Consider the following 17,123-nt stretch of genomic DNA (forward strand, 5'->3'; position numbering starts at 1 on the left):
TCTCTGTCCCAGCTACTGCAGCATCTCTCTCTGTCCCAGCTACTGCAGCATCTCTCTCTGTCCCAGCTACTGCAGCATCTCTCTCTGTCCCAGCTACTGCAGCATCTCTCTCTGTCCCAGCTACTGCAGCATCTCTCTCTGTCCCAGCTACTGCAGCATCTCTCTCTGTCCCAGCTACTGCAGCATCTCTCTCTCTGTCCCAGCTACTGCAGCATCTCTCTCTCTGTCCCAGCTACTGCAGCATCTCTCTCTGTCCCAGCTACTGCAGCATCTCTCTCTGTCCCAGCTACTGCAGCATCTCTCTCTGTCCCAGCTACTGCAGCATCTCTCTCTGTCCCAGCTACTGCAGCATCTCTCTCTGTCCCAGCTACTGCAGCATCTCTCTCTCTGTCCCAGCTACTGCAGCATCTCTCTCTCTGTCCCAGCTACTGCAGCATCTCTCTCTGTCCCAGCTACTGCAGCATCTCTCTCTGTCCCAGCTACTGCAGCCTCTCTCTCTGTCCCAGCTACTGCAGCCTCTCTCTCTGTCCCAGCTACTGCAGCATCTCTCTCTGTCCCAGCTACTGCAGCATCTCTCTCTGTCCCAGCTACTGCAGCATCTCTCTCTGTCCCAGCTACTGCAGCATCTCTCTCTGTCCCAGCTACTGCAGCACCTCTCTCTGTCCCAGCTACTGCAGCACTCTCTCTGTCCCAGCTACTGCAGCATCTCTCTCTGTCCCAGCTACTGCAGCCTCTCTCTCTGTCCCAGCTACTGCAGCACCTCTCTCTGTCCCAGCTACTGCAGCATCTCTCTCTGTCCCAGCTACTGCAGCACCTCTCTCTGTCCCAGCTACTGCAGCATCTCTCTCTGTCCCAGCTACTGCAGCATCTCTCTCTGTCCCAGCTACTGCAGCATCTCTCTCTGTCCCAGCTACTGCAGCCTCTCTCTCTGTCCCAGCTACTGCAGCATCTCTCTCTGTCCCAGCTACTGCAGCACCTCTCTCTGTCCCAGCTACTGCAGCATCTCTCTCTGTCCCAGCTACTGCAGCACCTCTCTCTGTCCCAGCTACTGCAGCATCTCTCTCTGTCCCAGCTACTGCAGCATCTCTCTGTCGCAGCTACTGCAGCATCTCTCTCTGTCCCAGCTACTGCAGCACCTCTCTCTCTGTCCCAGCTACTGCAGCATCTCTCTCTGTCCCAGCTACTGCAGCATCTCTCTCTGTCCCAGCTACTGCAGCCTCTCTCTCTGTCCCAGCTACTGCAGCCTCTCTCTCTGTCCCAGCTACTGCAGCCTCTCTCTCTGTCCCAGCTACTGCAGCATCTCTCTCTGTCCCAGCTACTGCAGCATCTCTCTCTGTCCCAGCTACTGCAGCACCTCTCTCTGTCCCAGCTACTGCAGCCTCTCTCTGTCCCAGCTACTGCAGCATCTCTCTCTGTCCCAGCTACTGCAGCATCTCTCTCTGTCCCAGCTACTGCAGCATCTCTCTCTGTCCCAGCTACTGCAGCCTCTCTCTCTGTCCCAGCTACTGCAGCCTCTCTCTCTGTCCCAGCTACTGCAGCATCTCTCTCTGTCCCAGCTACTGCAGCATCTCTCTCTGTCCCAGCTACTGCAGCCTCTCTCTCTGTCCCAGCTACTGCAGCATCTCTCTCTGTCCCAGCTACTGCAGCATCTCTCTCTGTCCCAGCTACTGCAGCATCTCTCTCTGTCCCAGCTACTGCAGCACCTCTCTCTGTCCCAGCTACTGCAGCATCTCTCTCTGTCCCAGCTACTGCAGCATCTCTCTCTGTCCCAGCTACTGCAGCCTCTCTCTCTGTCCCAGCTACTGCAGCACCTCTCTCTGTCCCAGCTACTGCAGCACCTCTCTCTGTCCCAGCTACTGCAGCACCTCTCTCTGTCCCAGCTACTGCAGCATCTCTCTCTGTCCCAGCTACTGCAGCATCTCTCTCTGTCCCAGCTACTGCAGCCTCTCTCTCTGTCCCAGCTACTGCAGCATCTCTCTCTGTCCCAGCTACTGCAGCACCTCTCTCTGTCCCAGCTACTGCAGCCTCTCTCTCTGTCCCAGCTACTGCAGCACCTCTCTCTGTCCCAGCTACTGCAGCATCTCTCTCTGTCCCAGCTACTGCAGCATCTCTCTCTGTCCCAGCTACTGCAGCATCTCTCTCTGTCCCAGCTACTGCAGCACCTCTCTCTGTCCCAGCTACTGCAGCATCTCTCTCTGTCCCAGCTACTGCAGCATCTCTCTCTGTCCCAGCTACTGCAGCATCTCTCTCTGTCCCAGCTACTGCAGCACCTCTCTCTGTCCCAGCTACTGCAGCATCTCTCTCTGTCCCAGCTACTGCAGCATCTCTCTCTGTCCCAGCTGCTGCAGCACCTCTCTCTGTCCCAGCTACTGCAGCATCTCTCTCTGTCCCAGCTACTGCAGCATCTCTCTCTGTCCCAGCTACTGCAGCACCTCTCTCTGTCCCAGCTACTGCAGCATCTCTCTCTGTCCCAGCTACTGCAGCACCTCTCTCTGTCCCAGCTACTGCAGCATCTCTCTCTGTCCCAGCTACTGCAGCATCTCTCTCTGTCCCAGCTACTGCAGCATCTCTCTCTGTCCCAGCTACTGCAGCATCTCTCTCTGTCGCAGCTACTGCAGCATCTCTCTCTGTCCCAGCTACTGCAGCATCTCTCTCTGTCCCAGCTACTGCAGCCTCTCTCTCTGTCCCAGCTACTGCAGCATCTCTCTCTGTCCCAGCTACTGCAGCACCTCTCTCTGTCCCAGCTACTGCAGCATCTCTCTCTGTCCCAGCTACTGCAGCACCTCTCTCTGTCCCAGCTACTGCAGCATCTCTCTCTGTCCCAGCTACTGCAGCATCTCTCTCTGTCCCAGCTACTGCAGCATCTCTCTCTGTCCCAGCTACTGCAGCACCTCTCTCTGTCCCAGCTACTGCAGCATCTCTCTCTGTCCCAGCTACTGCAGCACCTCTCTCTGTCCCAGCTACTGCAGCATCTCTCTGTCGCAGCTACTGCAGCATCTCTCTCTGTCCCAGCTACTGCAGCATCTCTCTCTGTCCCAGCTACTGCAGCATCTCTCTCTGTCCCAGCTACTGCAGCATCTCTCTCTGTCCCAGCTACTGCAGCATCTCTCTCTGTCCCAGCTACTGCAGCATCTCTCTCTCTGTCCCAGCTACTGCAGCATCTCTCTCTGTCCCAGCTACTGCAGCACCTCTCTCTGTCCCAGCTACTGCAGCCTCTCTCTCTGTCCCAGCTACTGCAGCATCTCTCTCTGTCCCAGCTACTGCAGCACCTCTCTCTGTCCCAGCTACTGCAGCATCTCTCTCTGTCCCAGCTACTGCAGCATCTCTCTCTGTCCCAGCTACTGCAGCATCTCTCTCTGTCCCAGCTACTGCAGCATCTCTCTCTGTCCCAGCTACTGCAGCATCTCTCTCTGTCCCAGCTACTGCAGCATCTCTCTCTGTCCCAGCTACTGCAGCATCTCTCTCTGTCCCAGCTACTGTAGTACCTATTTCTGCCCAGGTGCTGCAGCACCTCTCTCTGCCCCCACTGCTGCAGCACCCCTTTCTGCCCCAGTTGCTACAGCACCTTCCTCTACATTGATGCTGCAACACCATGCTCTGCCCTAGCTGCAGAGTAACATGTAAAAGCAGCTCTACTGTGGCATAACCTCCCCTATATTTTTTGTTGCGATCCCTTGGCGTGCACTGTCCCTGTTTTAAAAATGACGGGCGCCCAAAGGAAATGTTCACCCTGAGAGCCACAAGGTCTAGAACCGGCCCAGTCACCAATTTCGGATTTTTCAATATTTTTTCTTTTCAAATGTTACATGCCCCCCAATTCAGTACAGGGGAGGGGGTGCCGAAACATGCCCTTGCTCCGGGCACCATGGCACCTAGCTACACCTCTGTGGGGGAGATGTATCAAATCTTGTAAAGAGTAATGAAATGGACAAGTGTTGCCCATAGTAACCAACAGTTTCTAGCTGGTATTTATCAAGCGCATTCCATAAAATTATAGGTACAAGATTATTGGTTGCTATGGGCAACCTCTACACTTGTCCACTACTACACTCGTTTAATATATGTGCCCCCATGTCACACAGCACACGCCAATTTCAAGATGGTTCCACAAACCTGGCAATGAGGTCAGTGTTTCCTAATGGCCGCCACAGGTCAGTATTCCTCAATGGCCGCCGCAGGTCAGTGTGACCCAATGGCCGCTGCAGGTCAGTATTCCTCAATGGCCGCCGCAGGTCAGTGTGACCCAATGGCCGCCGCAGGTCAGTGTGACCCAATGGCCGCCACAGGTCAGTGTGACTCAATGGCCGCCGTAGGTCAGTGTGACCCAATGGCCGCCGTAGGTCAGTGTGACCCAATGGCCGCCGCAGGTCAGTGTGACCTAATGGCCGCCGCAGGTCAGTGTGACCCAATGGCCACCGCAGGTTAGTGTGACCCAATGGCCGCCGCAGGTCAGTGTGATCCAATGGCCGCCGCAGGTCTGTGTGACCCAATGGCCGCCACAGGTCAGTGTGACCCAATGGCTGCCACAGGTCAGTGTGACCCAATGGCCGCCGCAGGTCAGTGTGACCCAATGGCCGCCACAGTCACTGGATCTAAGTACGGAGCAGCACCTCTAGGGGGACAGGAGACTCACAGCCTGAATGTGCAGCCACCATATCTGCAGCAGCGGTGTGATGCCATCAAGTCACCATGGGCCTGCATATCTGAGGATGTTCCCAACCCCTTGTTGTATCCATGTCACAGAGACTTCAGGCAGCACAGGGGGCACTGCCCAGTACTAGAAAGGGGAACCTAATACAGTGCCCACCGAGTGTAGCCTCTCCCTTCACTCACACTCACCTTCATATTGTTCAGATTAACTTCATCCAGATCTCCTGCGTTGCTCTTGATTTTCTGCAATGTTTCTTCCACATTGGTTGGATTTGGTGGCTCATCGGGAACCGGTTTGTATTTGTCTGGCTGTACTACACCTATAGGGAGATATATATACACACACTGTGGTACTGTATATGTACAGGATATTCCCCTACACGTATCCCTGTTATAGAGACTGTACTACACCTATAGGGAGATACATACACACACTGCGGTACTGTATATGTACAGGATATTCCCCTACACGTATCCCTGTTATAGAGACTATACTACACCTATAGGGAGGTATATACACACACTGCGGTACTGTATATATTCAGAATATTCCCCTACATGTATCCCTGTTATAAAGACTATACTACACCTATAGGGAGATACATACACACACTGCGGTACTGTATATGTACAGGATATTCCCCTACACATAGCCCTGTTATAGAGACTGTACTACACCTATAGGGAGATATACACACACTGCGGTACTGTATATGTACAGGATATTCCCCTACACATAGCCCTGTTATAGAGACTGTACTACACCTATAGGGAGATATACACACACTGCGGTACTGTATATGTACAGGATATTCCCCTACACATATCCCTGTTATAGAGACTGTACTGCACCTATAGGGAGATATATACACACACTGCGGTACTGTATATGTACAGGATATTCCCCTACACGTATCCCTGTTATAGAGACTGTACTACACCTATAGGGAGATATACACACACTGCGGTACTGTATATGTACAGGATATTCCCCTACACATATCCCTGTTATAGAGACTGTACTGCACCTATAGGGAGATATATACACACACTGCGGTACTGTATATGTACAGGATATTCCCCTACATGTATCCCTGTTATAGAGACTGTACTACACCTATAGGGAGATATACACACACTGCGGTACTGTATATGTTCAGGATATTCCCCTACACATAGCCCTGTTATAGAGACTGTACTACACCTATAGGGAGATATATATATATACAAACACTGCGGTACTGTATATGTACAGGATATTCCCCTACACGTATCCCTGTTATAGAGACTGTACTACACCTATAGGGAGATACACACACACTGCGGTACTGTATATGTACAGGATATTCCCCTACATGTATCCCTGTTATAGAGACTGTACTACACCTATAGGGAGATATATATATACAAACACTGCAGTACTGTATATGTACAGGATATTCCCCTACACATATCCCTGTTATAGAGACTGTACTGCACCTATAGGGAGATATATACACACTGCGGTACTGTATATATTCAGAATATTCCCCTACACATAGCCCTGTTATAGAGACTGTACTACACCTATAGGGAGATATATATATACAAACACTGCGGTACTGTATATGTACAGGATATTCCCCTACACGTATCCCTGTTATAGAGACTGTACTGCACCTATAGGGAGATATATACACACACTGCGGTACTGTATATGTACAGGATATTCCCCTACACGTATCCCTGTTATAGAGACTGTACTGCACCTATAGGGAGATATATACACACACTGCGGTACTGTATATGTACAGGATATTCCCCTACACGTATCCCTGTTATAGAGACTGTACTGCACCTATAGGGAGATATATACATACACTGCGGTACTGAGACGATGTATATGTACAGGATATTTCCCTACACGTATTCCTGTACTACACCTATAAGGGGATATACAGTATGCACACTGTGGTACGGAGAATAATCTCTGAAATACAAAGATCTGTGTCTCAGTATTACACATGATCACATAATGCAGTATACACAGTATACATGTGCATTACAGAGTCCGTGTGAGCGAGAGGCTCTTCAGAATAAAACAAGTCATGAAATCAATACCCTCAGAGACTGGCTCTATACTTACTGTTGATTCCTTCCTTGTTAGTGATGATTCCAGTGGTAATGGCGTCATAGTACTGCTTATTACTCATCAGCGTGTACATCCCCAAGATGGCTGAAATATAAGAACACATGGCGCCATGACATCACGTACTGCTACGCACAAACAGCTGACACTACTCCTCCGATGCACTGTATTTCCCACACTACTCCTCCTACACCCTGTATTTCCCACAATACTCCTCCCCCACACCCTGTATTTCCCACACTACTCCTCCTACACCCTGTATTCCCCACACTACTCCTCCTACACCCTGTATTTCCCACACTACTCCTCCTACACCCTGTATTTCCCACACTACTCCTCCTACACCCTGTATTTCCCACACTACTCCTCCTACACCCTGTATTCCCCACACTACTCCTCCTACACCCTGTATTTCCCACAATACTCCTCCCCCACACCCTGTATTTCCCACACTACTCCTCCTACACCCTGTATTTCCCACACTACTCCTCCTACACCCTGTATTTCCCACACTACTCCTCCTACACTCTGTATTCCCCACACTACTCCTCCTACACCCTGTATTCCCCACACTACTCCACCTACTACTTCTCCTACACCCTGTATTTCCCACACTACTCCTCCTACACCCTGTATTTCCCACACTACTCCTCCTACACCCTGTATTTCCCACAATACTCCTCCTACACGCTGTATTTCCCACACTACTCCTCCTACACCCTGTATTTCCCACACTACTCCTCCTACACCCTGTATTTCCCACACTGCTCCTCCTACACCCTGTATTTCCCACAATACTCCTCCTACACCCTGTATTCCCCACACTGCTCCTCCTACACCCTGTATTCCCCACACTACTCCTCCTACACCCTGTATTTCCCACACTACTCCTCCTACACCCTGTATTTTCCACAATACTCCTCCTACACCCTGTATTTCCCACACTACTCCTCCTACACCCTGTATTTCCCACTATACTCCTCCCACACCCTGTATTTCCCACACTGCTCCTCCTACACCCTGTATTCCCCACACTACTCCTCCTACACCCTGTATTTCCCACACTACTCCTCCTACACCCTGTATTTCCCACACTACTCCTCCCACACCCTGTATTTCCCACACTACTCCTCCTACACCCTGTATTTCCCACACTACTCCTACACCCTGTATTTCCCACACTACTCCTCCTACACCCTGTATTTCCCACACTACTCCTCCCACACCCTGTATTTCCCACACTACTCCTCCCACACCCTGTATTTCCCACACTACTCCTGCTACACCCTGTATTTCCCACACTGCTCCTCCTACACCCTGTATTTCCCACACTACTCCTCCTACACCCTGTATTTCCCACACTACTCCTCCCACACCCTGTATTTCCCACACTACTCCTACACCCTGTATTTCCCACACTACTCCTCCTACACCCTGTATTTCCCACACTACTCCTCCTACACCCTGTATTTCCCACAATAATACTCCTACACCCTGTATTTCCCACACTACTCCTCCTACACCCTGTATTTCCCACACTGCTCCTCCTACACCCTGTATTTCCCACACTACTCCTACACCCTGTATTTCCCACACTACTCCTCCTACACCCTGTATTTCCCACACTGCTCCTCCTACACCCTGTATTTCCCACACTGCTCCTCCTACACCCTGTATTCCCACACTACTCCTCCTACACCCTGTATTTCCCACACTACTCCTCCTACACCCTGTATTTCCCACACTACTCCTCCTACACCCTGTATTTCCCACACTACTCCTCCTACACCCTGTATTTCCCACACTGCTCCTCCTACACCCTGTATTTCCCACACTGCTCCTCCTACACCCTGTATTCCCCACACTACTCCTCCTACACCCTGTATTCCCCACACTACTCCTCCTACACCCTGTATTTCCCACACTCCTCCTCCTACACCCTGTATTTCCCACACTGCTCCTCCTACACCCTGTATTTCCCACACTGCTCCTCCTACACCCTGTATTTCCCACACTGCTCCTCCTACACCCTGTATTTCCCACACTGCTCCTCCTACACCCTGTATTTCCCACACTACTCCTCCTACGCCCTGTATTTCCCACACTGCTCCTCCTACGCCCTGTATTTCCCACACTGCTCCTCCTACGCCCTGTATTTCCCACACTGCTCCTCCTACACCCTGTATTTCCCACACTACTCCTCCTACACCCTGTATTTCCCACACTACTCCTCCTACACCCTGTATTTCCCACACTGCTCCTCCTACACCCTGTATTTCCCACACTACTCCTCCTACACCCTGTATTTCCCACAATAATACTCCTACACCCTGTATTTTCCACACTACAGCCTCCTACACCCTGTATTTCCCACACTGCTCCTCCTACACCCTGTATTTCCCACACTACTCCTCCTACACCCTGTATTTCCCACACTGCTCCTCCTACACCCTGTATTTCCCACACTACTCCTCCTACACCCTGTATTTCCCACACTCCTCCGTCTACACCCTGTATTTCCCACACTACTCCTCCTACACCCTGTATTTTCCACACTACTCCTCCTACACCCTGTATTTCCCTCAATACTCCTCCTACACCCTGTATTCCCCACACTGCTCCTCCTACACCCTGTATTTCCCACACTGCTCCTCCTACACCCTGTATTCCCCACACTACTCCTCCTACACCCTGTATTCCCCACACTACTCCTCCTACACCCTGTATTTCCCACACTACTCCTCCTACACCCTGTATTCCCCACACTACTCCTCCTACACCCTGTATTCCCCACACTACTCCTCCTACACCCTGTATTTCCCACACTGCTCCTCCTACACCCTGTACTTCCTACACTCCTCCTCCTACACCCTGTATTTCCCACACTGCTCCTCCTACACCCTGTATTTCCCACACTGCTCCTCCTACACCCTGTATTTCCCACACTACTCCTCCTACACCCTGTATTTCCCACACTGCTCCTCCTACGCCCTGTATTTCCCACACTGCTCCTCCTACGCCCTGTATTTCCCACACTGCTCCTCCTACACCCTGTATTTCCCACACTACTCCTCCTACACCCTGTATTTCCCACACTACTCCTCCTACACCCTGTATTTCCCACACTACTCCTCCTACACCCTGTATTTCCCACTACTCCTCCTACACCCTGTATTTCCCACACTGCTCCTCCTACACCCTGTATTTCCCACACTACTCCTCCTACACCCTGTATTTCCCACACTACTCCTCCTACACCCTGTATTTCCCACACTACTCCTCCTACACCCTGTATTTCCCACACTACTCCTCCTACACCCTGTATTTCCCACACTACTCCTCCTACACCCTGTATTTCCCACACTACTCCTCCTACACCCTGTATTTCCCACACTGCTCCTCCTACACCCTGTATTTCCCACACTGCTCCTCCTACACCCTGTATTCCCCACACTACTCCTCCTACACCCTGTATTCCCCACACTACTCCTCCTACACCCTGTATTTCCCACACTCCTCCTCCTACACCCTGTATTTCCCACACTGCTCCTCCTACACCCTGTATTTCCCACACTGCTCCTCCTACACCCTGTATTTCCCACACTGCTCCTCCTACACCCTGTATTTCCCACACTGCTCCTCCTACACCCTGTATTTCCCACACTACTCCTCCTACGCCCTGTATTTCCCACACTGCTCCTCCTACGCCCTGTATTTCCCACACTGCTCCTCCTACGCCCTGTATTTCCCACACTGCTCCTCCTACACCCTGTATTTCCCACACTACTCCTCCTACACCCTGTATTTCCCACACTACTCCTCCTACACCCTGTATTTCCCACACTGCTCCTCCTACACCCTGTATTTCCCACACTACTCCTCCTACACCCTGTATTTCCCACAATAATACTCCTACACCCTGTATTTTCCACACTACAGCCTCCTACACCCTGTATTTCCCACACTGCTCCTCCTACACCCTGTATTTCCCACACTACTCCTCCTACACCCTGTATTTCCCACACTACTCCTCCTACACCCTGTATTTCCCACACTACTCCTCCTACACCCTGTATTTCCCACACTCCTCCGTCTACACCCTGTATTTCCCACACTACTCCTCCTACACCCTGTATTTTCCACACTACTCCTCCTACACCCTGTATTTCCCTCAATACTCCTCCTACACCCTGTATTCCCCACACTACTCCTCCTACACCCTGTATTTCCCACACTGCTCCTCCTACACTACTCCTCCTACACCCTGTATTTCCCACAATACTCCTCCTACACCCTGTATTTCCCACAATACTCCTCCTACACCATGTATTTCCCACACTGCTCCTCCTACACCCTGTATTCCCCACACTACTCCTCCTACACCCTGTATTTCCCACACGACTCCTCCTACACCCTGTATTTCCCACACTACTCCTACACCCTGTATTTCCCACACTACTCCTCCTACACCCTGTATTTCCCACACTACTCCTCCTACACCCTGTATTTCCCACAATAATACTCCTACACCCTGTATTTCCCACACTACTCCTCCTACACCCTGTATTTCCCACACTGCTCCTCCTACACCCTGTATTTCCCACACTACTCCTACACCCTGTATTTCCCACACTACTCCTCCTACACCCTGTATTTCCCACACTGCTCCTCCTACACCCTGTATTTCCCACACTGCTCCTCCTACACCCTGTATTCCCACACTACTCCTCCTACACCCTGTATTTCCCACACTACTCCTCCTACACCCTGTATTTCCCACACTACTCCTCCTACACCCTGTATTTCCCACACTACTCCTCCTACACCCTGTATTTCCCACACTGCTCCTCCTACACCCTGTATTTCCCACACTGCTCCTCCTACACCCTGTATTTCCCACACTGCTCCTCCTACACCCTGTATTTCCCACACTGCTCCTCCTACACCCTGTATTTCCCACACTACTCCTCCTACGCCCTGTATTTCCCACACTGCTCCTCCTACGCCCTGTATTTCCCACACTGCTCCTCCTACGCCCTGTATTTCCCACACTGCTCCTCCTACACCCTGTATTTCCCACACTACTCCTCCTACACCCTGTATTTCCCACACTGCTCCTCCTACACCCTGTATTTCCCACACTACTCCTCCTACACCCTGTATTTCCCACACTGCTCCTCCTACACCCTGTATTTCCCACACTACTCCTCCTACACCCTGTATTTCCCACACTGCTCCTCCTACACCCTGTATTTCCCACACTACTCCTACACCCTGTATTTCCCACACTACTCCTCCTACACCCTGTATTTCCCACACTGCTCCTCCTACACCCTGTATTTCCCACACTGCTCCTCCTACACCCTGTATTCCCACACTACTCCTCCTACACCCTGTATTTCCCACACTACTCCTCCTACACCCTGTATTTCCCACACTACTCCTCCTACACCCTGTATTTCCCACACTACTCCTCCTACACCCTGTATTTCCCACACTGCTCCTCCTACACCCTGTATTTCCCACACTGCTCCTCCTACACCCTGTATTCCCCACACTACTCCTCCTACACCCTGTATTCCCCACACTACTCCTCCTACACCCTGTATTTCCCACACTCCTCCTCCTACACCCTGTATTTCCCACACTGCTCCTCCTACACCCTGTATTTCCCACACTGCTCCTCCTACACCCTGTATTTCCCACACTGCTCCTCCTACACCCTGTATTTCCCACACTGCTCCTCCTACACCCTGTATTTCCCACACTACTCCTCCTACGCCCTGTATTTCCCACACTGCTCCTCCTACGCCCTGTATTTCCCACACTGCTCCTCCTACGCCCTGTATTTCCCACACTGCTCCTCCTACACCCTGTATTTCCCACACTACTCCTCCTACACCCTGTATTTCCCACACTACTCCTCCTACACCCTGTATTTCCCACACTGCTCCTCCTACACCCTGTATTTCCCACACTACTCCTCCTACACCCTGTATTTCCCACAATAATACTCCTACACCCTGTATTTTCCACACTACAGCCTCCTACACCCTGTATTTCCCACACTGCTCCTCCTACACCCTGTATTTCCCACACTACTCCTCCTACACCCTGTATTTCCCACACTCCTCCGTCTACACCCTGTATTTCCCACACTACTCCTCCTACACCCTGTATTTTCCACACTACTCCTCCTACACCCTGTATTTCCCTCAATACTCCTCCTACACCCTGTATTCCCCACACTACTCCTCCTACACCCTGTATTTCCCACACTGCTCCTCCTACACTACTCCTCCTACACCCTGTATTTCCCACAATACTCCTCCTACACCCTGTATTTCCCACAATACTCCTCCTACACCATGTATTTCCCACACTGCTCCTCCTACACCCTGTATTCCCCACACTACTCCTCCTACACCCTGTATTTCCCACACGACTCCTCCTACACCCTGTATTTCCCACACTACTCCTACACCCTGTATTTCCCACACTACTCCTCCTACACCCTGTATTTCCCACACTACTCCTCCTGCACCCTGTATTTCCCACACTACTCCTCCTACACCCTGTATTCCCCACACTATTCCTCCTACACCCTGTATTCCCCGCACTACTCCTCCTACACCCTATATTTCCAGCACTGCTCCTCCTACACCCTGTATTTCCCGCACTGCTCCTCCTACACCCTGTATTTCCCACACTGCTCCTCCTACACCCTGTATTCCCCACACTACTCCTACACCCTGTATTTCCCACACTACTCCTCCTACACCCTGTATTTCCCACACTCCTCCTCCTACACCCTGTATTTCCCACACTCTCCTCCTACACCCTGTATTCCCCACACTACTCCTCCTACACCCTGTATTTCCCACACTACTCCTCCTACACCCTGTATTCCCCACACTACTCCTCCTACACCCTGTATTTCCCACACTGCTCCTCCTACACCCTGTATTCCCCACACTACTCCTCCTACACCCTGTATTCCCCACACTACTCCTCCTACACCCTGTATTTCCCACACTACTCCTCCTACACCCTGTATTCCCCACACTACTCCTCCTACACCCTGTATTTCCCACACTACTCCTCCTACACCCTGTATTCCCCACACTACTCCTCCTACACCCTGTATTTCCCACACTGCTCCTCCTACACCCTGTATTTCCCATACTACACCTCCTAGGAGGCGGGGATATATGGACGGGCTCGCTTCTTGCTGGGTGGGACCTAATGACTGTCGACTTAAGTGCTGTTGACCTTCTGACTGTATCCCTGAAAAACTAGGTGTGTTTTGCATGTAACATCATTGCCATTTTATATCTCGTGGACCGGGCGACAGTCGCTTAGTAAATATACCCGCGTATATTTAGTAAACAATGGGATATAATCACTAAGTGGACCTGACATGGCCGGCAGAATCTGTCACTCTCCAATCTTTATACCAATCAAGGGCATAGCTACCATAGGTTCAGGGAATGCAGCTGCTATGGAGCCCAGAGCTAACAGGGGCCATCTTCCCTGTCACAGTTACATGTGTTATATACAGGGTGTAGCTACCATAGGTGCAGGGAGTGCAGCTGCTATGGGGCCCAGAGCTGAGAGGGGTCACCTTCCCTGTCACAGTTACGCGTGTTATATACAGGGGCGTAGCTACCATAGGTGCAGGGAGTGCAGCTGCTATGGGGCCCAGAGCTGAGAGGGGCCACCTTCCTTGTCACAGTTACATGTGTTATATACAGGGTGTAGCTACTATAGGTACAGGGAGTGCAGCTGCTATGGGGCCCAGAGCTGAGAGGGGCCACCTTCCCTGTCACAGTTACATGTGTTATATACAGGGTGTAGCTACCATAGGTGCAGGGAGTGCAGCTGCTATGGGCCCAGAGCTGAGAGGGGCCCACCTTCCCTGCCACAGTTACATGTGTTATATACAGGGCGTAGCTACCATAGGTGCAGGGAGTGCAGCTGCTATGGGGCCCAGAGCTAAGAGGGGCCACCTTCCCTGTCACAGTTACATGTGTTATATACAGGGCGTAGCTACCATAGGTGCAGGGAGTGCGGCTGCTATGGGGCCCAGAGCTGAGAGGGGCCACCTTCCTTGTCACAGTTACATGTGTTATATACAGGGTGTAGCTACTATAGGTACAGGGAGTGCAGCTGCTATGGGGCCCAGAGCTGAGAGGGGCCACCTTCCCTGTCACAGTTACATGTGTTATATACAGGGTGTAGCTACCATAGGTGCAGGGAGTGCAGCTGCTATGGGCCCAGAGCTGAGAGGGGCCCACCTTCCCTGTCACAGTTACATGTGTTATATACAGGGTGTAGCTACCATAGGTGCAGGGAGTGCAGCTGCTATGGGGCCCAGAGCTGAGAGGGGCCACCTCCCCTGTCACAGTTACATGTGTTATATACAGGGTGTAGCTACCAGCAGGGAGTGCAGCTGCTATGGGGCCCAGAGCTGAGAGAGGCCACCTTCCCTGTCACAGTTACATGTGTTATATACAGGGTGTAGCTATTATAGGTACAGGGAGTGCAGCTGCTACCGGGCCCAGAGCTGAGAGGGGCCACCTTCCCTGTCACAGTTACATGTGTTATATACAGGGTGTAGCTACCATAGGTGCAGGGAGTGCAGCTGCTATGGGGCCCAGAGCTGAGAGGGGCCACCTTCCCTGTCACAGTTACATGTGTTATATACAGGGTGTAGCTACCATAGGTGCAGGGAGTGCAGCTGCTATGGGGCCCAGAGCTGAGAGAGGCCACCTTCCCTGTCACAGTTACATGTGTTATATACAGGGTGTAGCTATTATAGGTACAGGGAGTGCAGCTGCTACCGGGCCCAGAGCTGAGAGGGGCCACCTTCCCTGTCACAGTTACATGTGTTATATACAGGGTGTAGCTATTATAGGTACAGGGAGTGCAGCTGCTACCGGGCCCAGAGCTGAGAGGGGCCACCTTCCCTGTCACAGTTACATGTGTTATATACGGGGTGTAGCTACAATAGGTGCAGGGAGTGCAGCTGCTATGGGGCCCAGAGCTGAGAGGAGCCACCTTCCCTGTCACAGTTACATGTGTTATATACAGGGTGTAGCTACCATAGGTGCAGGGAGTGCAGCTGCTATGGGGCCCAGAGCTGAGAGGGGCCACCTTCCCCGTCACAGTTACATGTGTTATACCAATGTATCATCTATAGAATAAGTTGCTAGGTTATATCCCCTCCTTGGAGTGGGGGCCACTAACACAAGGCCTGCAGTAAAATGATAAATATACCTCGCTGCCTCCTTGCCCGGTGCACGGAGTGTAAGATGATACCTCCTTCAGCCTCACGCTCTCTGATACTAAACATAGAAGCTGAACGGGATCCAACTTTGCAGCTCTGTGCTGACCGTAGGGGAATGGGCCGACACTGCACTGGGAAATGTGAGGTATAGAAAACAGGAACACACAAAGATTTCCCACTGCCCTGCGATACGACTCCTAGCTGTTCCCTGTATACAACTGTATCTAGTGCTGGGAGCTGTATGCAATCCCAGGGCAACACAATTAATCACTTCAGCCTGATGATATAAATGCATGGCTGAAAGCACAGAAGACAAAGCCATTTATATAGTAAAGACTGAAGGAAGGCAACAACAAGCATCTGCAAACATTGTTCCTGTAACTTTCAGCCAATGCCCGCCGCTGACCCCAATACTGTTCTGTACACCTCCCACCCTTACCATGTCTCTACTTCATATTATGTGCACAGAAATACACTGTACACAGGGCACAATTCTGGTGCTCTGTAGGTTTCCATGTCTGTAAATGGGTAGACTGCTCAGCTGTCTGAAGACACAATGTGTTAAACAGTGGGGTAGCAATGGGCGGAATATGGGCATAGCTTGTGGCCTAGATCACATCGGATCCACTGACACCCAAATCTGCACAACTAGATTACCTTGCGGATTGTTATTTTCTGAGTCACTACGTCTCATCCGCTGTCTGTGTATTTGTTCTGGGTCTACGTCCCATGGGAGCCATTAAAGGTCACTAAGGAACTTGGAAGAGTGCGGAGATGTCTCTCACTTTTAGAAGGCGCAGCTACCATTTTATGCACGACAATTACAGGGTGTATTTTCACCATTCTCACTCTCACACACTTGGGGGGTATTCAATTAGCCGCGATAACGGACTTTTCTCATGAGGAATCTGACTTTTCCCGCGAAACGCGATTACAGCCTATTCAGTTACCCGGGAGAATTTATCTGTGATTATTTCTTTGCAAATTTCACTTCACCTGCTCTGAGCAGGTGAAAAGTTGGGAAAAATCCAGATTTTAAGGTAAAAATGTTTGGAT

General features: G+C 51.2%; 1 protein-coding gene across 3 annotated transcripts in view; it reads right to left on the reverse strand.

The window, feature by feature from the left end:
- TMOD4 (tropomodulin 4) overlaps nt 1-17,123 on the reverse strand; it is a 62,921-nt gene that overhangs the window by 14,598 nt on the left and 31,200 nt on the right. For all 3 annotated transcript variants that reach the window (XM_063946954.1, XM_063946955.1, XM_063946956.1), the window contains exons 5-6: nt 6,776-6,865; nt 4,840-4,970 (exon numbers count right to left, since the gene is read on the reverse strand). In XM_063946954.1, coding sequence (XP_063803024.1) covers nt 4,840-4,970; nt 6,776-6,865 — 221 coding nt within the window. The remainder of the gene's footprint in view (nt 1-4,839; nt 4,971-6,775; nt 6,866-17,123) is intronic.

This window comes from Pseudophryne corroboree, chromosome 12 (assembly GCF_028390025.1).
Source record: "Pseudophryne corroboree isolate aPseCor3 chromosome 12, aPseCor3.hap2, whole genome shotgun sequence".
In the NCBI taxonomy this organism is placed as follows: Eukaryota; Metazoa; Chordata; class Amphibia; order Anura; family Myobatrachidae; genus Pseudophryne; species Pseudophryne corroboree.